General features: G+C 49.1%; 2 protein-coding genes across 2 annotated transcripts; both read right to left on the reverse strand.

The window, feature by feature from the left end:
• Positions 1 to 2,745: 2,745 nt before the first annotated feature.
• On the reverse strand, positions 2,746 to 20,533 carry Man2b1 (mannosidase alpha class 2B member 1). The gene is made up of 24 exons (XM_057754112.1): positions 20,322 to 20,533; positions 19,146 to 19,248; positions 18,833 to 19,006; positions 18,186 to 18,379; positions 17,097 to 17,229; positions 16,720 to 16,865; positions 14,934 to 15,050; positions 12,338 to 12,420; positions 12,136 to 12,256; positions 11,989 to 12,067; positions 11,312 to 11,421; positions 10,993 to 11,100; positions 10,656 to 10,772; positions 9,806 to 9,991; positions 6,772 to 6,869; positions 6,579 to 6,696; positions 5,217 to 5,335; positions 5,035 to 5,136; positions 4,814 to 4,901; positions 4,630 to 4,710; positions 3,926 to 4,153; positions 3,518 to 3,673; positions 3,318 to 3,426; positions 2,746 to 2,927 (listed from the first exon to the last, which is right to left on the reverse strand). Exons 1-24 carry the CDS (start codon positions 20,478 to 20,480, stop codon positions 2,833 to 2,835), a joined length of 3,024 nt encoding a protein of 1,007 aa, XP_057610095.1. The 5' UTR covers positions 20,481 to 20,533; the 3' UTR covers positions 2,746 to 2,832.
• A 974-nt stretch (positions 20,534 to 21,507) lies between these two features.
• Wdr83os (WD repeat domain 83 opposite strand) lies at positions 21,508 to 22,977 on the reverse strand. Its single transcript, XM_057753547.1, has 4 exons — positions 22,735 to 22,977; positions 22,517 to 22,622; positions 21,947 to 22,044; positions 21,508 to 21,877 (listed from the first exon to the last, which is right to left on the reverse strand). Exons 1-4 carry the CDS (start codon positions 22,782 to 22,784, stop codon positions 21,811 to 21,813), a joined length of 321 nt encoding a protein of 106 aa, XP_057609530.1. The 5' UTR covers positions 22,785 to 22,977; the 3' UTR covers positions 21,508 to 21,810.
• Positions 22,978 to 23,034: the final 57 nt, after the last annotated feature.

Here is a 23,034-nt window from a genome sequence, read left to right on the forward strand (position 1 = left end):
TAAATTAATTTTGGTAATATAGTCATTTTCATAACCTTAGTTCCACCAACCCTAGAGCATGGAAGGGCTTTTCAACATACAGTATCTTCTATGACTTCCCTGTTCAACATCTTAACATTTTCATTGTAGAGACTTTCTCTTCTTTGGGTAGATAAATTCATAAATAAATTTTTTGGAGTTAATTTGAATGGGATATTTCTCTCAACTTTTTTAACTGAGAATATATTTGAAGTCTGTTTTTTTCTTTAATATTGATTTTTGTATCCTGCAACTTTCTTATGTTTATTAGGTCCAAGGATTTTCTAGTAGACTTTATAGGGTCCTTAAGCAAAGAAGGCTGTCACCTGCAGTTAGGGACGGTTTGGCTTCTTCCTGTCCTGTTTCTATCTCTGCTGTGCCTTTCTCATGTCTAATTGCTGTAGCTATGACTTCTACCACTACAGTGAACCAGAGAGGGATCAGTGGGCACCCATACTTCATTGATTTTAGAGGACATGCTGTTTGCTTCCATTTACTTTATTGTTACCTTTATTATTTACAGATATGTTCTGTCTGTAATTAAAGTCTGTCTCCAACACTTTATGAAACATGTTAAACTCCGTCAAATGTCTTTTCATCAATCAATTGAACACCGTGGTTTCTCTTCTTAAGTTTATTTAAATGGAGTGTTACATTTCTTTTTTTTTTTCTTTCAGGAGCCTTTGTTTCATACTTTCAGTGAATATTTATTTTCCATAATCTATTAAATAACTTAATATCCCCAAATTGCTATATTTTGTGTTGGTTGTTTTGTAATAAATATTGGCTTTTTATTATACAATTATTATTGTGGCTGTATCTTTTTTAACTTTTTTGAAAGGGCTCCACCAGAGGAAATTACTCAGACATGGATTTAAACCAACAGAAAGTTTTCCCAGTAGGTAGCCCTAAGCCTTTCTCAGGGTGAGCTTTCAAACACAGAAACCACATACTGGGTTGATACTTCAGCTAGCAAGAACGTTAGCTGGAACCAGAGCTACAGAAGTCAAAAAGCAAGGTTGGTCCACTTACAGACTTTCCCAGAACTATGGAGTTTGATAGATTTAGGAGGCGCTGTCTAAATTCTGAATTTTACAGCCTGAACGGTACTTCCACCATGGATCAATTGTGCTGAGGTCTCAGAGCCTGTTACAATTTGTCAGGGTGCACTTTGGTGGAATGGAACTTTAGTTTGTCATAGGAACCTTATAAAAAGGGAGTGGACATTGTTTACCCCATGCCACCGCTAGGGATGTCGGGTCTGAGCTGATGGGTAAGTACAGGGAGCCCCACTTGGGCCTCCTTAACAGATCTGGCCTATTCCTTCAAGAGGGAGACTTAGAAAAATAGAGGCCTGTTTTGTGTCGCAGTTCACAGCAGAATCCACAGTGTCTCCTTCTACCTAACTCTAGTATCAAACTGCCCATGCCAGTATTGGAAATATTACAAGGCCAACGTGGGTCTACCAATGGCTGGCCTCCCTGTTCACCCAATGTTGACAGAGGTTTCTGTTCCGCCTGGTCCTGCAGCCATTCAGTCCCAAGAAACACACAGAGGTCTACATTAATCATTAATCATAAGCTCAGGCTTCCTATTAACTCTTACATCCTACATTAACCCATAATTCTTGTCTGTGTCAGCCATGTGGCCTGACACCTTTTCTCAGCGAGGCATTCTCATCTTGCTTCCTCTGCCTCTGGGTAATGACTGCAGACTTGAGTCTTTCCTCTTCCTAGAATTCTCCTGTTCTCATCTCCCTGCCTATACTTCCTGCCTGGCTACTGATCAATCAGCGTTCTATTAAAACAAGTGACCAATCTTTACAAAGTACAAGACCATTGTCCCACTTCCCCCCCACAGCTTCTCCCTCCTTCCTGCTGCTCAGTTTGTTTCTGGGGACCTGTGCCATGCTGGTGAAGGAGACAGGCATGACCGTGTTTGGAGTATGCTTGGTTTATGACCTCTTCTCCCCCTCCCACAAGAAGGACAAATTGAGCAATTGGGTGATCTGTTAGCACAGCCCACAGCAGCCAGGGAACTCCCAACCCTCCTCTCAGCATGCCCACCCCCACAGTGAGAGCAGAAAGCAGAAATCTCCCACACAGAGATCCTGGGAGAGGCTGCCATTCACCATTGCCACCAGAGCCCAAGAGCTCAGGTTCCCTGTGTCTCCAGGAGCAGTGTGGTCCCTGACGAGGTGGCTGGCATCGTGGGCAGTGCTGATGTGTCAGCATGTCTGCTGCTTCTGCTGGCCTTTCTTGAGTCTGGATCAGGGCTGTGCAGAGCAGCAACCCAAGGCCAGTCCCTGTCATCAGAAAGATGGCCCCTAGGCAGGCTTACATCCCAGTGGCCTTTCTGTTCAAAAGGCACACTCAACCACAGCACCAGTCCAGGTCCCTGTCAAGCCCACTTTCGGTGGCTGACTGCCAATTGCTGGACTACAGGTGGACTTGGGATGCCTCACCCTCCATAAGCCTAGAAGGCCTATCCTCGGTGCTTGTTGAGACAGCTGGGTGAGGGCCTGAGTGGACGCAGGATCGAAGTGGGAGGAGAGGAAGGAAGCCATGAGTGAGGGGAGGGCAGAACATGCTGTGTGGCGAGTCCAGTGGGGAGGTAAACCTCCAGAGAGGGCCTGGGGTCAGGACTGAGTTAGGACTGCTCACCTCCCTGAATCTCACACTCATGTCCCTGCCTCAAAAATAACGCGGTCACCGGGCAATCTGAGTCTTAGTAGCCTTTTAATGATTTTTTGTGGTAACAGCAAAAGGAGAGAGAGGTCTGCCCCTCCTCCCAGCAGGTCTAGCTGACTTCTTGTCATTGAACGGTAGCCACGAAGGTTCGTATTTCCATAGGCTGCAGTGTGACTGAGGTAGGGTCCAAGTTGGAGGGAGGAGGATAGGATGTGGGACCTGTTGACAGAAGAGAACTGAGGCCTGGGCACAGCTGTACACACCCACCTCTCAACTCTGTCCCAGGGCCTCACATGCAGACCTTTAAACCACTTCCCTATGCCTGAACACACCTCAAGATTCCCCAAACCCCCTCTAACTCCTACCCATTTACTCATATCCCATAGGTGACAGACACCATCCCAGAACTCGACACTGATGGAGATCAACACAGCCTCGGGTCAAAACTCCATGGTCCCAAACTCGGGAGCATTGCTGGTCGGCTGGACCCACAGCTCACACTTAAGCTTTAAGCTCCTGTCCGCAGGGTCTATACTGGCTCCTAGCCAACAATCCTCACACTCCACCCTCAACTGCCAGTAACAGGCAGGATTCCTGCCAGGTCTTCACCAGTATTTGTTATCCACTTCAGCCTGGAAGCCTTGGACTTGGACAGGGGTTGATTGGCAGCCAGGGTGGTCTCCTGCAGGTGTGTGATCGTGAAGACCCGGAACAGGTTCTGCAGGGAATGGATGGATCCAGCTGAGATGCAAAGCCCAGCTTTTGCCCGTCTCTCTCCTCCATCTCTTTCTCAGCTTAACCCTCCTCACCTGCAAGTTCAAGGTTACAGGGGAGCTCAGGTTGCGGCCCGAATCTTCTGTCGCAGCGAACTGGTGCTCCAAACGCAGCAGCAGCATCTTTGGTCCCCAGCGGGCCAGTGTAAGCAGATGCACCTGGGGAGGTAGATCCCTGCGAAGTCCGGAGAACTGCGGAAAGAAAAGCTAAGTCTAAGTAGCCCGAGCCTGGCTGGCAATCAGCACTGACTTGCAGGAAATGAAGCTGAAAGGGAAGCGGCATTGATGAGGATGGACTCGATACTGAAGCACGTTGCTTACAACAGGGTGGAACTCATTCCTAAGGGGAAAGACTTAAAACTGAGGAGAAACTCAGTCCTGAAAAGAGGGACTCGGAAGGTGTCATTCGGGTTCTCCCTTTCTGCCCAACTCGCCGTCCCTCACCTGTGTCCTTGGTGCCGCCCGGGAGTAATATAGACTGCTACCAGCCTGGGCCAGCACCACCTGAGGGGCCAGGACCACCTCCTCCGCCAGCAGTCGGTGCCTTGCAGCCGCATCACTAACAGAACTCAAAAGCACAAAGTGGCGCCCTCGCACCGTACTCCCGGCCCCTGACTCCTTCAGGGGCTCCCCCACTCCGCGCGCATCATCCACCAGCAGCCGTCGGTGCACCTGGGAGAAGCGGCCAGGAAAGAGTGAGGAACTAGCAAGTAATCCGGGTTCAGGAATCGGGCACAGGCTTCCAGGAATTCCAAAAGAAACTAGAGCCAGAGTAAACAATGAAGACCAAGGCCAGGGCTGGTAGGGGACCCCAGCAGAAGTGAGGCCCGACTAACAGGAGCCCAGGACAAAGAAAGGCAAGTGTCTAACAAGAGGATCATCATAACAGGACAAGTCAAGGCCTCAAGAGGGGCTGGATAGGAGGAGGGAAAGGGGAATACAGAAATATAATTCCAAAGCCAGGCATGGTGATGCAGACCTGGAATCCCGGCACAATAAAGGGATGAAAGGGAAGAGGATGGAACCAAGGCCACAGGCGGGGTGGGGGGGGGGTGGGGGGGGTGTGTGTCAACAACAGCCTTCAAGTTTGGCTGGGTCTGGGTGGGCCTTACGGGAGAAACCCAGCGTGGGTGGGGCTCCCCTCTCACCATGAGCTCTAGTGAGCCATCCTGCAGACTGCTGCCCCCCTGGGAGCGGTCGGTCACCACAGCCAGCTGCACGTGCCCATCCTAGGTAGAAGGGTGACTGAGAACGCGGGTCCCTGCTGGGAGCCCACCCTGCCCCAGCTATCTGGGAGGTGCTTCCAGTCTGAGGCAGTGGCAGGGCAGGTACCGTGATGTAGATCCGAGTGCTGACAGGATAGTAATTCCCAGCCACGGGTTCAGTCTGACTTAACCTCCAAGTGGGTCGACGATCACGCCTGGGAAGAAGTGTGATGTGGTCAGATTTGGGGTCCTGCTTCCTCTTTGTCCCTCCACACTCATATCATCACCAAATCCCCATGGCCCTGAAACTCAACACACCACAGACTCCCCATGGTACCCTTGTCCCACCTCCTCTTGAGGATTTCCCTGCCGTTGCTGTCGGTGTAGAATTCTCCATTCGTTCTCATTGGCGTGTCAAAGCGGCTGATGACCTCCTTTCCCCAGTGTTCTCTGTGCCCGGCGGAAAAGGACCCTTGAGTCTCCCAAACACCACTGAGCCTGCGCCCCACTCCACAAAGGGTGCCACTTACTCCACTGGGATTGGTCCCACCGTCCACTCCAGCTCCAAGTGACGCTGTCCTGGGTACAGACGAACCACCTGAGAACACCAGGCTGAAAAGTTCTGGTGTACCTCCTGCACCAGGGCTGTCTACAGGCACATAGGAAGGCTGGAGTCAGCCACGTTGAAAATGCCAAGAATCCCGAAAAGGATCCCACTAACACCCACTTCACAGACTTAAGAATGGTGTTCTCACTGCTTCTTCAAGAAAAATTAAGAGTGAATTATCAAATATATACCCACATATAAATGTTTTTGTTGCTGTTTCTGTGCCTGTGTGCACACGTGGGGTGTGTGTGTGTGTGTGTGTGAGAGAGAGAGAGAGAGAGAGAGAGAGAGAGAGAGAGAGAGTCAGAGAGAGAGAGAGAGAGTCTGAGAGAGAGAGTCTGAGAGAGAGAGAGAGAGAGAGAGAGAGAGAGAGAGAGAGAGACCACTACATAGCCCAGGCTGGCCTTGAACCTGAGATACTCCTGCCTCGCCTCAGTCACCCAGTGCTGCTATTACGCCCCTCCCTGTCATGGTGTGTGGTGGTGTAAAGCTAGAACTCGGGGGGCTGGAGAGATGGCTCAGTGGTTAAGAGCATTGCCTGCTCTTCCAAAGGTCCTGAGTTCAATTCCCAGCAACCACATGGTGGCTCACAACCATCTATAATGAGGTCTGGTGCCCTCTTCTGGTCTGAAGGCATACAGACAGAATATTGTATACATAATAAAAAAAAAAAAAGCTAGAACTCGGGCCTTTCTCATATGCAAGTCATCTGAATTACATTCCAAGACATAAGTTCATTTCTTAGACTTTGGTGGACTCTAAGCAATTATACTTTGACAACACCTTCACCTCCAATTTCCAAAGTGAGGAATGGATGTGAACACGTTGACAGAGATGGTTATACCAGCAGGTTTTCTCTGTCAGCAGAGGGAGCCTGGGTCTTGCTCCATATATGCAGGAGAAGAAAAGCCAGACTTGGTGCTGCACTCCTGCAGTCCCAGCACTCCAGGGTCTGAGGCAATGTCGAGAGCCTTGAGGCCAGGCTGGGCTACACAGTAAAACCTTCCTTGGGGAGCAGAGCAATGGTTCGGTGGGTAAAGGTGCTTGCTGCCAAGTCTGATGACCTGTATTCTCTCCTAGGGTCCCATGTGGGAAACTCCCACAAATTGTCCTCTAACCTGCACACATATGCACACCGAAACACACACACAAATAATATTTAAAATAATAATAAAATAAAGATGAACTAGTTCCTACCCCATCCCACATGAGGCACATCCTGTTCCCAGATTCCACATTCCCACCCCTACCCCTCCAAACCCACTCCTGATTTCTGGCTACAGACCTTCACCAGGTGGACCTTAGCCCAGCGGCTCACAGGCAGCGGCTTGAGATGGCTGGGTCTGAAGATGTAGGCACCAGAGGCCTGAGTACTCTTCTCATCCCCGGTGCTAGCGTTGTACCTGGGCCGAGAGCAAATGAGCATCAGGGAGGGCCCCCAGCCCTGCAGCCACCCTCACAGAGCAGCCCTTCCTCACCAAAAGAAGCCTTGGCTCACAGGGAGTGAGAGCTTCTGCTCCATGTTTTCAATCTTCATCAATAACCCTGTGCTGGAGTCAAATGTAGCCCGGATGTACTGGGTGGGAAAATGGAGAACGCGTGTAAGCAAGCATCTCCTCAGCAGCGAATCGCTTCCCGCATCTCACGCATTGCTGCGCCTGATCCAGCAAGCAAACACGTCTGCAACCCCTGCTGTCAGCATCGGCCTCTGGCCACCTCTCTACACAAGGCCCTGGAGGACTAACGCAGTCATTTGCAAAAACCCTCACTTCTATACTTATCCACAGCAGCAGAGCCAACTACAATACCCTAAATTGATCCCAGTCCCCATCTGCTTCAGAGCCAGATCAATATATCATCTGACCCGGGAGCTGAATGCCAGAACCCATACGGCTTCCAGGGCCCCACAGAGAGAGGTATTTTCATGCTGTAATAGTGATCATATCCCGGTTGGCAGAGTGTTTCCTTAGTATGTATAAAGCCCTCAGTACTACATGCCTCCAATCCAGCCCTCAGGAGGTGGAGACAGGAAGATTAGGAGTTCAATGTCATTTTGAGCTACATATCAAGTTCAAGGTCACTCTGGGTTCTATGAAAACCTGTCCCAAAAAAACTGAAGAATATTTCATTTTCTTTAAAAATCTAAAGAAAAGTTGAACAGTAACAATAAGCATGTCATAATGAGACTTGCATGGATATTGCTAATCTTTACAGAAATATCATAAAATGTTTTGTGTGGTATATCTGCATGTGTACATGTTTCTGTGTACATTCATGTGATGCATGTGGTATGTCTGCATGTGTACATAACTGTGTGTGTACATTCAGTGATGCATTGATATGTCTACATGTGTACATGTTTGTGTATCACGTGATGTGTGGTATGTCTGCGTGTGTACATGTTTGTGTGTGTATATTCATGTGATGAATATGGTATGTCTGCATGTGTATGTTTTTGTGTGTACATTCACATGATACATGTGTTATGCCTGCATGTAAACATGTTTGTATGTGTACATTCATGTAATGCATGTGGAAGCCAGGGGCTGAAGTTGGCTGGGTGTCAATGGTTCTACCATAATTTTTTATTTTTTAATCTTTTTTTAATGATTTACTTTTATTTTATGTGCACTGGTGTTTTGCCTACACGTATGTCTATAAGGGTGTCAGATCTCCTGGAACAGGAGTCACAGGCAGTTGTGAGCTGTCATGGGGTACTGGGAAATGAACCTGGGTCCTCTGGAAGAGAAGCCAGAGCGCTCTACCACTGAGCCATCTCTCCAGCCCCTTTTATTTTTATTTTTTGAGCTGGGTTTGCACCATGTACCTCTGGCGAGCCTGAACTCACTCTGTAGACCAGGGTGTGTGCCTTGTTTTTTGAGACAGAGTTTCTCACCAAACCTGGAGTTCACCAACTCAACAACACTGTCTGGCCAAGAAGCCTCACCAATCCCAACTGTGCCCACAAAGTATCAGGGCTATAAACATACGCACCACACTGATGTCCACATCATCCTGATACAGTTTTAATATATTTTATGAAAGGAGCCCACAAAGCAAATACGCCAGGTCTCAGGACAGATTGCTTTTCTTTCTTTCACTTACCTGGGTTTTAGGGGTTTTGTTATTTTTTGTTGGTGGTGGTGGTGGTTTTTTGTTTTGTTTTGGTTTACTTTTTGGTTTTAGTTGTTTTGTTTATGGTTTTTGATTTTGAGACACTATGTAGCTCTGGCTGTCCTAGAACTCACTCCGAAGACCAGGCTGACCTTGAACTCACAGAGATCCACCTGCCTCTGCCTCTCAAGTGCTGGGATTAAAGGCACACAACACTATACCTGGTCAGGATTTCTTTTAAGATTCTTTTTTATTATATTTAATTATGTATATGGGTGGGTAGGTATGTGTCTGCAAGGCCAGAGACACTGTGTCCCCCTAGACCTAGAATTACAGGCAGTTGATTATGAATTGCTAGACTTGGGCACTGGGAACCAAACTTGGTTTCTTTGCAAGAGCAGTGCAAGCTCTTACCCTGCTGAGCCATTTCTCCAGCTGTGCTGGGTCATTTTATGTCAACTTGACAGAGTTAAAGTCATCAAAGAGGAGGGAGCCTCAACTGATGAAATGCCTCTATATGATATAAAGGCTATAGGCAAGCTTGTAGAAGATTTTCTAAATTAGTGATTGATGGGACAAGACCCAGCCCATTGTAGGTGGAGACACCCCTGAGCTGGTGATCGTGGATGCTATAAGAAAGCAGACTGAGCAAGCCATGAAGAGCAAGCCAGTAAGCAGCACTCTTCCATGGCCTCTGCATCAGCTCCTGCCTCCACGTTCCTGCCATGCTTGAGTTCCTGTCCTGATTTCCTTCAGTGATGGACTGTTTCCTGGAAGTGTAAGCAAAATGAACCCTGAACCCCTTCCTCCCAACTTGTTTTGGTCACGTGTTTCATCACAACAGTGAAACCCTAACTAAGACACTAACCCCTCCTTTATCTGTTTCTGAGCTACTGGGGGTGGAGCCCAGGGCTTCACAGACACTAAGCAAGTATCTATCACTGAAGTCCAATTCGAGCCTTCTCCTTATCAAAGAAGCCTTCCTTGACTCCTGAATAGCTACTTGCCATGGGCTCTGACATAGCTCTATCAACCTCATGGTCACACTAGATTTATACAATGCCCCAGAAAGGAAACTGAGGCTCCAAGGTCACCCTCCTCACTGAAGAACACCCAGCGAGATGAGTGAGAACCAAAAACCAGAAACCCACTGATCCAGAGTCCAAGCCATTTATAACACTTGAAATTGTCACCGAGGCTGGCCAGGTGGTGGTGGCGCACGCCTTTAATCCTAGCACTCAGGAGGCAGAGGCAGGTGGATCTCTGTGAGTTTGAGGCCAGCTGGGTCTACAGAGCAAGTTCCAGGACAGGCTCCAAAGCTATACAGAAACCCTGTCTTGGCGGGGGGGGGGGGATGTTACATAGGCAAGGAAGGTGATTCAGGGAGAGTCTTCTCACCTCATTTTCAATGGCCAAGACTTGGGACCTGTCATGGGACCTGTGTTTCCTGGAGGTGGCCTGAAGGCTTTTATGGACAGTCACCTTGTCCACAGTGTAGATGCTGAAACCCAGGGCAGGCACTGAGGCTGAGAACAGCAACTCCCACTGGTCCTTCTTACCAAAGGAGCTGGGGAGCATCACCACCTTGAGTGGAAGAGGATGCTGGTCAAGAGTCAAGAAGACAGGCACGGGTGCCAGCATCAACCTCAGAGGGTAAGGAACGGGGAAGGAGAAACCTAGGTGTGACAGGGTGAGGAAGAGGACATTTGCCTAGCACATCTATACCTAGTTCAAGGAAGAAGAAATAGGAAGGAGAGGGAGAAGGGGAAGGAGGAAAGAGAAGGGGAGGAAGACGAAGGTATACAGAGAGAAACTAGGGGTCTGGGAGAAAATAGGAAACAGAGCAAGAGATGGGACAGGGGTTAAGAGGTTCAGGAAAGGAGCCTCCTGGGGTGAAGAGGCTGACCATAAACAGAGAGTCTGCTGGGGAAACGGTGAGGCCACCCGGATCTGCAATCTAACACTCAGGAGGTTAAGGCAGGAAGACCACAAGTTGGAGGCTAGCCTGGGCTACACAGTGAAAGCCTGTCAGAAGGAAGAAAGAGGAGAGGGTTAGAACAAAGCAAGGGAGGAAGGAAGGGGAATTCCAAGCGGGACATCTAGAAGGGCTGTCACTTACGGAAGGGCGATGTTCCTGATGTCTTAAGGGACAGAGGTGGGAGACACAAGAAGAGAAAGAAGCTCATGGAGATATCCACAAGATTTGGGGGATGCACTGGGGAAGGGAAGAGACATTGGGCAGGCTCACATTATTGTGTACAGTCTTTCCATCAGGGTCCTTCACAAAGAAGATGCCTTCGTCGACTGGCAGCCGGACCATATGATCCACCTTCCGGCCCAGGGGGTTGTAAATAGTTACCTGGAACTACAGCAGGAAGGACAAAGTCACAGCAGGGCCAAACCCATCTTCCCACACAGTCCTGGCCTTCCAGGACAAGCCATGCCCCTTGTGATGAACTATCCTGTCCCAGTGTCCCTGGACCAAGAGGGGCCCTCCAAAAAGAAATTAAGCAACCACTCCATCCCATCACCGCAGGCTTCACCTTCTGGGGTTCTGTCTTGTCTGCCTCCCAGCCCCTACTTACGTGCTCTGAATTCTGGCTGACCGGGCAGACGCTCATGTTGAGCTCTCGGCAGAATGAGAAGTTCTGTTTGTAGTAGCTGAGCTGCGACAGAGCATTGCTCACCAGAACCTGGTGAGGATCACCAAAAGACCTGAACCAAAGGTGTGCACCCCAGGAAGCCTGGCCGTGCCCCCACCAAGGCCCAGTCTCTCCGACCTAGACCTCTGCCCCATTTCCTGTAAGCTCCACCCCTTCTCTCCCAAGAATGGTCACCTCTTCATTCTCCCACAACCCTGGACCACGCCCCTTCCTAGTTCCTTCATGGTCCTGCCCCTCACACCTCACAGGGTCCCCAGCCTGCTGCCAGCTGCCGTGCATAGTCATCTGCAACGTTCTGCCGTGCGGTACCAGTGACCGCGTCGTGGTGCTGGAGCACCGCCATTGCCTCGTCTGCCAACAGAACACCGATCAGATACCATCTCGCAACACAACTCTGAGCCCCACCACCAAGTAAGCTCGCAACACAACTCTGAGCCCCACCACCAAGTAAGCTCACACAAAGGGTCGGGTGCAGGATCACAGGGTTCTTAGGTGAATTAAGAATGGCTCTGGAAGGCTGGAGCCATTGATGGCTGAGAGCACTGGCTGACCTTTCAAAGGACCAGGGTTTGACTCCTGATATCACATGCGTCTGTAAGTCTATAGAAGCTGTCTAGAACTTTAACTCTAGGGAATGTGACACTCCCTTTGGCCTCCAAAGTCACCAGATATGTTTGTGGTACACTAATATACATACAAAACACTCACACACATAAAAATAAATAAATTTAAAAGAAAGAATCTCAAAGTCTAGGGATGTAACTCAGTGCTCAGTGGAACACTGCGTGGTACATTTGAATGCTGTCTAGCATTCAAGATGTCCAGGGTTCGATCCCCAGGACCACCGAAAGTAAAGTGTGCCCTAAGGATGGTTTTGGTTTCTGACCCCATTCAACCCCATGGTCGACAGACACTCACTAAGGGGTCCACTGTCTCCTGTGCCATAGGATCCCAAGTTCGCTGCCACACCGGCCAGTGCCTCCAGCTGGTTGCACACCTGAGGAAAAAGAGGTACGTCAGGCCCCAGCTCCCCTGGGCCTCTTGGCTCCCCAAACGCTCACTCACCTGCAGGAAGTTGTAGCTGAGGCGCTCATAGCGTTTGAGGGCCGGCCTGCTGGAAAAATAGCCGGTCCAGAACATGTGGGGGCCGTCGGCATACGGAAAGAAGTCGTCCTCCTTCACAGACCTGCACAGGGGCATTTAGAGCAATCAACCCACAAAGCAGGCCAACCCCACCCCAAGCTCCCCAGTCCCCTGCCCCAAATACCAGGTTAGATTGGCCTTGTTCAGCTCCCAGAGGTAACACGTAGGCGTAGAGTAGAGAACGTGAACCCGGCTTCCGTTTACCTGCTGCTGGGGGAAGACGTGTGAGCCTCGGGATCTGCACCTTCCTGGGGCCCACAGGCATCCAATAGGTGGAGTTCTCGACACTCTGTTGTTGTTCTTTTTAAGGTTTATTTCTTTTTTTTTTTTTGGTTTTTCGAGACAGGGTTTCTCTGTGGCTTTGAAGCCTGTCCTGGAACTAGCTCTGTAGACCAGGTTGGTCTCGAACTCACAGAGATCCGCCTGCCTCTGCCTCCGGAGTGCTGGGATTAAAGGCGTGCGCCACCATCGCCCGGCTTGTTTTTTGTTTTTTTGAGACAGGGTTTCTCTGTAGCTTTGGAGCCCGTCCTGGAACTAGTTCTTTTTTTTTTTTTTTTTTATTTTCGGGACAGGGTTTCTCCGTAGCTTTTGGTTCCTGTCCTGGAACTAGTTCTTGTAGACCAAGCTGGCCTCAAACTCACAAAGATCCACCTGCCTCTGCCTCCTGAGTGCTGGGATTAAAAGCGTGCGCCACCACCACCTGGCTCCTTTTCTTTTTTATTTGTTTTGTTTGAAGCAGTCTCCTGTGTTATTCAGCTGCCCTGGCTGGCCTAGAATTTTTTTTTTTAAATATTTATTTATTTATTATGTATACAATATTCTGTCTGTGTGTACGCCTGCAGGCCAGAAGAGGGCACCAGACTCCATTACAGATGGTTGTGAGCCACCATGTAGTTGCCGGGAATTGAACTCAGGACCTTTGGAAGAGCAGGCAATGCTCTTAACCACTGAGCCATCTCTCCAGCCCAGGCCTAGAATTTTTTAATTCAAGTGATCCTCCTGCCTCAGCCTCCCTGGTAGCTGGGACTACAAGCATGGACAGGGGCACCTACCTGGTTTACAAAAATTTCTAAATAATTCCAACTTAATTATTTAAAACAGGGAGAGATTGGGCATGTGTAGCTCAGTTGGTATGGGGCTTGCATAGCTTGCACAAAGCCAAGTTTAACCCCCAGCACACCTCAAGAGGTACAAGCCTAGCAAAAGTTCAAGGTCATTCCAGCACTCAAGAGGTACAAACAGGCGGCTCTCTGTGATCTCAAGACCAACCAGGGATATATAGCGATATCCTGTTTTTTAACAAACAAACAGAAGTGGCTCAGTGGTTAAGACCACCAGTTGGCTGTTTCAGAGAACCCAGATTCAACTCTCAACAACACATGGCAGCTTACAATTATCTCAAAGTCCAGTTCCAGGAAATCCAATGCCCTCTTCTGGCCTCTGTACCAAACATATACATGGTGCGCAGATACATATGCAGACAAAATACCCATACACACAAACAACGTTTTTTTAAAGGAGAAACAGGGAGCACAGGAAGAGGAGCATGTAGAAGAGAAGGGGGTGGATGAGAAGAGAAAGGGAAAAATCTAGGGACAGAGCAGCAGAAATGACGAGGCTGATCATGGAGTCACACATCTTTAATCCCAGCACTTGGTTTTTGTTTTGTTTTGGTTTTTCGAGACAGGGTTTCTCTGTAGCTGCAGAGCCTGTCCTGGAACTAGCTCTTGTAGACCAGGCTGGCCTCGAACTCACAAAGATCCGCCTGTCTCTGCCTCCCGAGTGCTGGGATTAAAGGCATGCGCCACCACCGCCCGGCTAATCCCAGCACTTGGGAAGTAGAGGCAGGAAGATTAGGAATTCACGGTTATCCTCAGCTATACATTGAGTTTGAGGCCAACCTAATATATTGGAAAGTTTGTCTCAAAAAACCTAAAGTGGGAAACCCTGTCTCGAAAAACCAAAAAAAAAAAAAAAAACAAAAAAAAAAAAACCTAAAGTGGCTGTGGAAATGACTCAGCAGGTAAGAATGCTTGCTATACAAGTGTAACGGCCTGAGTTCAATCTGCAGAACACACATAAAACACTCGGACTAGCAACCATGAGCCTGTACTCCAGCACTACGGAGGGCCCAGACAAGAGGACAGTGCGGCTTTGTTGACTGCCAGCCTCGCTAGCTTCAGGTTCAGTTCTCAAGGGAATGAGACAGAGACCAATAAAGCAGGACACTAAACATCCTCCCCTGTCCTCCAAGAACAAACGTGGTCATGTGCACCTACACACACGCACACACACACACACACACACAGGCACACACACGCAATACACAATTTAAATTTTAGAAAACTGAAACTATGCTGGGTGTGGTAGCACATGCCTTCAGTCTCAACACCCAAGAGGCAGAGGCAGGGGGATCTCTGTGAGTTGAGGCCAGCCTGGTCTACAGAGTGAGTTCCAGGACAGCTAGGACTAGACCAGAAACCCTGTCTCAAAGAAAAATCAAAAGGAAACTAAAACTAAAAATAACTTTTCTCTATTTTGGTTTTGTGTATGATTTTGTTTTTGAGACAGGGTCTCGTGTGTGTGTGTCCCGGGCTGGTCTTCAGCGTCCCCAGTAGTGGGGTGCACCACTATGCATGGCTCTCTTCCCTTTATCACTTGTCTCAGGCATTTGGCTGCACTGATAGAAAGCTGATTGGCACACACAGGGGCACACTGACCTGTTCGTTCACCAGGCGGATAAGCTTGTCCATGTTTTTGAACCACATGTTGGCATTCTCATACTGGAAGTCAGAACCCATGGTCATCACAGTATGGTTGGTTCGGTAATACTGTTGCTATAGATGAGAAGGCAATCATCAGGCCAGGGTGTCCTGGACTATCCCTACACCTACCGCTAAGTACACGTGGGGGCCTTGGGATGTAGTTCCATGTGAGAGTTACTAGCCTAGCATGTTCAAAACCTGATTGGATCCCCAATACAAAAAAATAATACTGCACTTAAGAAAAAATGACTATGGCACGTAGAAACAGAGGTAAACACAAAAATAACGAGTGAGGGGCTGGGGATGTGACTCAGTCAGCAGAGTGTTTGACTAGCATGCACCAAGTCTTGGGTCTGATCTCCAGCACTGCAAAAATCAGGCATGGTGGAGCACATCTATGTTCTCAGGACTCAGGAAATGGTGGCAAGAAGGTCAAAAGCTCAAAGCCAGCCTCGCCTACGTAGCAAGTTCAGTAGGCAAGTTCAAGGCCAGCGAGACCTTATCTATAAAGAACAAAAACAACCAGTAGTTGCTGAAGTACTCTAGGGTTGACTACTCAGATGAGACGACAAGGACTGGAGGAGGAGGAGGCCGCTTAACCCCGAAATAATCACACAGATACTGTATTAATTAAATCACTGCATGGCCCATTAGCTCTAGCTTCTTATTGGCTAACTCTTACATCTAAATTTAACCTATTTCTAGTAATCTGTGTATCACCACGTGGCTGTGGCTTACCAGGTAAAGTTCTGTCCGTTTCCAGCGGGGCTACATGGCTTCTCTCTGACCCTGCCTCCTTTCTCCCAGAATTCACTTTAGTTTTCCCTACCTAGCTCTGTTCTTTTGCCCTCACAGGCCAAGACAGTTTCTTTATTCATTAACCAATAAAAGCAGCACATAGACAGAAGGACCTCCCACACCAAGCGACTGGACCATACTCTTATGCATTCTCCTCCTCCTTCCTGTTTATTTGGGAGGAGAGGGAACGCATGCTATGGTGTGCACTTATAGCACCAGCTTGGAGGCTGGAAGACAGTTTCCAGGAGCCATTGCTCTCCTTCCACCAAGTGGGTTCTGGAAACTGAACTCAGGTGTTTGGATAGCAAACACCTTTATCAACTGAGCCTTCTCACCGGTCCACTTTTTTTGTTTGTTTACTTATTTTGTTTTGAGACAGAGCTTCCAGAGATCTGATTGCCTCTGCCCACCCCCAGTGCTGGGATTTAAGGTGTACACCACCATAGCTGGCCCACATCTTTTTAAAAAAAAAAAAATAAGGGGTATAAATAAGTATGTGTCTCTATTTTGTGTGTATTTACATGTGTTTGTGAGGCATGCATTTGCCTCTACACACATGCACAAGTCAGAAGAGTGTCAGGTGTCCCCTTACCATTCTCCACCTATGCCTTTGAGGCGGAGTCTCTCCCTGAACTTGGAACTTGCATTTTCTTCGCTAGGCTGAAATTCAGAAGCTCCAGTGATCCTCCAATCTCTACACTCCTTGGAGCCAGGACTCCAGATAACTCTCATACAGGAATTTGCAGTCAGGATGACTAGTTTATTATGTGGGTGCCGGGATCTGAACTCTGAATTTCATAATTGAACAGCAAGTGCTCTGAAGTGCTGAGCTATTTCTCCAGCTCCTTGTGTATCTGTCTAATGAAGAATAAATCCTAAAGGGAAATCCCTTGGAGGTTCTGGACCTACATGCTATGGACCATGATCTAGATATCCATGTTACCTGGGAATAGGCCAGCTTCAGGAAGTAATTGACCAAAGTAACTGCATTGAACTCAGGGCTTTTGGGATCCTCCACCATGGGTTTGTCTGCACACAGCACATCCCAACACAGGTTCTTCGGAGGGTTGTAATTATTGGGGAGCACACCTGTAAGCCAAATTGGACTCAGCACCCCAGACCTTCCCTGGGGTCAGAGCCTGCCATGACCCACCCAGAATAGACTTCTGAATTAGAAAGGGCTGGTACAAAAAAAACACATAGAGCCCAGCTCAAAAATCATTAAAAGTTGTAAGATAATCACAGCATATCACAAAATCATACGGGGACCCTTCTGAGCCTGAGGTCTTCTGTGACTGCCCTACCCTTCCACCTCCTCACCTGTAAAGAGGTCAGCAGCTGGGGGCTTCAAGCTGGCACTGGCCCTCCACACCTCCTCCATCTTCAGTTTCTTCTGCCGAACAATTTTATCTTGATAGTCAATGCGCCCAAGGAAGAAGCCATCAAAACCCATCTGGAGTGCAGAAGGGGTGGAGTGAAGGGGTGCAGGTGCTTCTTGCCCAGTTGGAAAAGACATCACAGAAAAACTACGCACAACTAAAACTAGGTTTTCGGGGGGAGGGGTTGGAAAGATGGCTCGGTGGCTAAGAGCCCTATCTGCTCTTTCAGAAGACCAGGATTCAATACCCAACGTCTATATGGTGGCTCACAACCATCCGTTATTCCAGTTCCAGGAGATCCCACAACCCTCCTCTATAGGCACCGCACACACATGGTGCACAGACATACATGTAGGCAAAACACCTATATATTAAATAATACATGGCATAATAAAACACCCATACATTTAAATAATAAAACTAAAGAAAAATATAGCTAGATTTTTTTTTTTCTTTTTGAGACAAGGTCTCAGTCCGAGGTCATGCTGACCTCAAGCTCACAGTCCTCCTGCACCAGCCTCCCAAGTACTGATATTACAGACATGGGTCACACAGAGCCTATGTACTTCTAAGCTTGAGAAGGGTCAGCAAAAAAGAGGAGGCTCTAAAGACAAAACCCCTTCCATGTCGCTGGTTATGTCAAAGCCAAAAGGAGGCTTCTCCACGCTCTACAATCCAAAGTGGGGATACATAAGCACAGACAAGAAGTTGGTTCTGAAGCAGGGTAGCGCCACTGCTCAGAGAGGAGCCTCAACCTTAGCAGGCTAGTGAAGTCCAAATTCTAGTACAGCCTGGGCAAGGGAAGAGACCAAACCAGCTGGAGAGAGACAAAGAGTTTAGACCTGAGGTACCCTAGGACATAGACCAAGGCTTGAACTCAACTCCCTAGAGTTAAATTCACCCAGGAGTTGGGGTCTCAGCAAGTCAGGGTCTAGTCCCAGGAACTGTTAGAGAAGGGCAGTGTTTGAGCAGCTAAAGGAAGAGCCAAAGTTAAGGGGCAGGTCCAGAAAGAAAACAGGGAAGCTGGCACCTGGGCAAACAGAGAGGCCTGTTCTCGAGAGTGGCCAAAAGGGTCAATATGCCAGGCTACACGGGGACGCCCACTGCTACCGAATGTATCTTGCAGGAAGCGTAGCCCAAGTGTCATCTGGTCCACAATAGCACCATAGTGGGTAGCGGCCTCGTCATTCATCACCCAGCCGCCATTGACAAACTCCAGGCGCCCTATGCAAGGGGCACAAGAGGAGAAGGGTGTGTGTTAGGAGCAGGGCTATCATGAACGACGCTAGGAAAACTGACTGTACTGTTACTGAAGCTGGAGAGGAGGGGAGTTTCCAAGCCAGTATGCTTAGATCTGCATGACAGGCTTCTCGGGAAACTACTGGAGGCAGGGCCTTGCGGGACACAAGTCTCCACACGAAGGGGGATTCTAAGCAGGTAGAACTATAGATACAGTGTGAACACACAATGACATGATACACACATTCCACTAGGGAAGCAGGAGGATTTCCACAAGTTCAAGGCCAGCCTGCTGTGCATATCAAGTTCCAGGTCAGGAAGGGCTATGTAATAAGATACTGTCCCAATAGATAATAGTAATAAATAAATAAATAAATAAATAATCTCTGAAATCAAGCTGGGCTGGGCTTCCTCCTCCACTCCTTTGGGCAGGCTCACCCTGGTGCACCAGTTCCCGTACGGTGTCCTTCGTTTCGTTTGTCTGCTCCTTCCACCAACGGGAAAAGAAAGCCATCTCCACGTAGATGAAGCGACGGGTGGGATCCTCCAGCAGAGAGGAGATTACCGAGTCTAGGATGTACTGAACAGATGCATGCTGAATATCATTTAGGACTGTGGACATGAAGGTCAGGCAGTGAGAGACCACCAGGAGACATGCCTTGATACAAGAGTCCAGATGACTCAGTGTTCTCACCCCAATGTTCACGTCCCTGAAAAAGTTAGCGGGCACCCCCCCCAACTCTCTACTCACTGCCATAATAGTACTGGTCCACTGTCTTCAGCCAGCCTACATCATCATGTGTATGAGGCAACAGGTGCACGTTGAGCATGCCCGGCTTCACTGTGGGACATGTCTGCACAGAGACGCCAAAACAGACACATTCGCTGTGAGTTGAGAGACCGGCAGGTTGGGGGCTCTGAAGTAGAATCTTTGCCTAGCATATCCAAGACTATAGGCTTGGCCTCTACCGTCACAAAACAGGCAAGGAGGTGGTAAAACACAAGTCTTGACTCTGAAGTGACAGAGAGGTCAAACACTCAGTTAGGTGGCGGGGGCGCACGCCTTTAATCCCAGCACTTGGAGGCCAGCGGATCTCTGTGAGTTCGAGGCCAGCCTGGTCTACCAGGACAGAATCCAAAGCTACAGAGAAACCCTGTTTTGAAAAAACAAACAAACAAACAGAAGCTATCATCATCTGTCCCAGGTTGTCTCAAGTAGGACACACCAAGTATTGTGCTCATAGACACAAGTCCCAGTTTGTACAAACCCCATAGAGCAGATTTCATCCTCTAGAGTAACAATAGTAGCTGGAGTTAGCTAGGTATTCACAGACAGCAGGCAAGCGGCCTGCCTTGTGGCCCAATATCAGCTCTAGTCGTGCAGTGAGGCACGGTGTAGAGAGGTGACTTGCACAAGGAAGGAGTCAAGAAGCTGAGGAGCCAAACTGGGACTCCAGGCAACCTGAAGGGAGATGACTAGGAATGAGCAGCCCAGCTCACATACTCTTAACTCTGGAAGTGAAGATGGGGAGCCCTTCCACGTGATGTGGTCAGAGATCTGCAAGGCTGGCTTTTCAACAGAGCCGCGCCAAATGGGGATCTGGGAAATGCACTGTCACCAGACAGCGAATTCATGCAAGTGGAACCATAGAAAGCACAACCCGTTCAAGCTTAGAGTCCTGTTGTCAAGAAGCGCTCATCCTTAGCTCAACCAGTCACAGTTAAGAGCATGCAAAGTCCAAGCGGGAGGTGGATACAGTCATGAGCAGCCCTGTTCTCAGGCGCACGCCAGACCTTTTCAGAAACCCAATGCACGCACTTAGATCACACCACCAGATCAGCAGCAGTTACCATATAAATCATTGTCACCCACACCTCTGGTTCAACTCCAACCCAAATACATTTCCTCCCTCGGACCCCAGCTCACCTCGTAGCCCGCGGCCCAAGCGCCAGGTGAGGCCAGTAACAACCAAAAGAGAAAAGAAATAGGCAAGACAGGCGAACCTAGAGTGCAGGAGTTCATCCAGACCCAACCAACACTCCCGCCACCAGCACAGACACCAGAGGCCAGCCGTGGGGTGCCCATGGTTCCGGAGAGGCCGCTTCCGCGGGCTTCCCTAACCCAGCCAAGTCCCCGCGAACGCTCCGCCCCCAGAACCCTAACTAGCCAATCAGCGCGGAAGGGGGCAGGGCCTAGGCCGTCTACGCGCTATGGCTGTGGACTTGGGTACTGAGGAATTTAGATGCCAGGGAAGTACTGAGTCTGTCCCCGCCCCCATTACACCCAGGGCTCTTTTGGCAGCAGACCTTAGCTGTAAGGCTTTGCTATGCTTTTGTATGAGTGTGGGCAAAGGATTCAACGTTCCAGTGGACGTCAGTGTTTCCTAAGGGGTGGAAAGTGTAGAAGGGATTCTAGGGTACCACACTCTCTTTAGGGCTGAGGTCCTGGAGGGGCCTAGTGTAGCTAGAAGCTGGGGTCGAAAACAGTTCTGGTCTGCCTTGTGGGGCTTGGGACAAACCGCCACCGAAATGTCAGAGATGTTAGAGATGAGGCACTCAGCCGGGTCTGAACAGCTCAACAGCTGGAAAGCGCCTTGGAGGGGAGGGAGAACCCTGAGTCTTTCGTACCCTTTCCATCCCCTACAGTCTATTCATTATTCTGTTGCTCTAATAAGAAAAGCCCAGGCCAGAGTTTGGTGTGTTGGTATATAGCTGTAATCTTAGCGTGCTTGAAGGCTGGGACGGGATATTGCCATCCCAGATACATGATTACCAGATCTGCCAGGGCTATATAGAACACACAAATATAGCTCTGGAGTACTGAACCTGTGTAGAATGTATAACACCATGAAGTTCATGTCCAGCACCTCAAAATAAACAAGTCGATAAATAAATAACCAAACAAAAAAGAAAACCAAAGCCAAGATTAGTTAGGTTGGCAGGGCCAACAGTCACCCAAGTGTGGAAGTAACTGTCTTGCCCCTGATGCCTAAGACATGAGACTTGTGAAATATGAACATTAACTCGTTTAAAAAATCTGGGGGGGGCACCCACAGGACAGTCTTCGCTGGGCAGAGCACCCCAGGAACAAAAGAGAAGTAATACAAGTCAGCCAGAGTGGAAAATTTTATATCAACCGGTTTCAACAAGAAAACAAGTGAATACTTTTAGAAACATGAACAGGGTTTCCCATAACAGTGGCCAGGGAAGGGATGGTAAAAGGGAAGTCTGTGGGTTACCCCTTTGTCAAAGCAAAAGCAGGACCCAATGAAAGTGCCAACTTCCCTCCATTACACTGGGAGACCAGAGACAACACTCAGGCAAGTTGAAAACAGCAGCTAAGGGTAGGTTGGAAATAGCCAAAGGCTAGGCCAGAAGGTGGGCAGGAGTACAGGATCCAAGCCCTGCAGGTGACATCACCACGGGGGCGTCATGGGCTGAGGATTCTGCAGATAGGACATCACCACGGCAGAGATTGAGAGCCTACGACAGAAAAGAGGTGTCAGCTCCCGAGCAGGCATGGTACCCCATCCCCACGCTCAGGGTCCTTACATGAAGCTACTCATCATCTGCTTGGTGTCTTCCGAGCTCCGGGAGTTGGCAAAGCTGATAAAGGAACAGTAGACGGCCACCCAAGCACACCATTTCAGCTGAAGAAAGGTGGGTGGGGACATTGGATCAGTGAGAAGTATGTCAAGAAGCCCCCACAACCCAGATTCTCAGAAAGTAGGAGCCACCTGCAGCTTGGACCTTGTCCCCAGGAAGTACCTCAATACCTACCTTTCAGAGCTGCTTGCTGACCCTGGTGTGTGTGTGTGTGTGTGTGTGTGTGTGTGTGTTGTATCTCTGACCCCACCACATTCCCACATGCTAAGGACCCTGCCCTTTTTCCATAGTCGTCCGCAAATTGCCTCAAACTAAGGCCCACCCTCAAACCCGCTCAGTTACGGACTCAATCCCAACTTCCCCTTTGTTGGAGGCGTCACCAAAGCTCCGCTCACCGCAGACCACAGGCCCCATCCCCTCCTCTAGCACCCGCCAGAGGACTCGCCTCTTTCTGAACCCGCCCCCAGGCCTCATTCTCTGGAGGAGCTACACCAAGGGAAATTCAACCCCGCCCACCTTAAGCATGAGGCCGCACATGCTAAAGATCATGCCGAGGAGATTCATGTAGTCCGGCGTCGGGTCGTCCAAAGCTGGGTTGCACTCGCTCGGCGGAGGCTTATACCTGCGACATGTTCAAGGGTCAGGAGCGATCAAGTCCCACCAGGGTTGACAACTTGGCCTGGACCCACAGCCACAACCAGAGATGCCTTGCCATGACTTGCTGGACTGCTCACCTCAGCACTTTGTTGGGTCTCCGTGGGTCGGACATATTGTTGGTGGACATCGCGAACTGAAGACCACGCCGTGCCTCTTTCACTGCTAGACCAGCAGCTTCCGGCGTGAGAATGAAGGGTTGCTTTTAGAGTAACACCAGTAGCCTAGCGCTTCTGCTCCCAGGCTCAGGACAGCTCTCAGCCCGAGAATGGAGAATAAGAAAAGACCAGAATCGTTCCTGAAAAGTAGGCAGTATGGAAAAAACTGAAAGGAACCTTCAGTGTTCCCAACACTGTCATTAACGCGATGAAAATCTGAAC

The sequence above is a fragment of the Chionomys nivalis genome, chromosome 21 (assembly GCF_950005125.1).
Source record: "Chionomys nivalis chromosome 21, mChiNiv1.1, whole genome shotgun sequence".
NCBI classification, from domain to species: Eukaryota; Metazoa; Chordata; class Mammalia; order Rodentia; family Cricetidae; genus Chionomys; species Chionomys nivalis.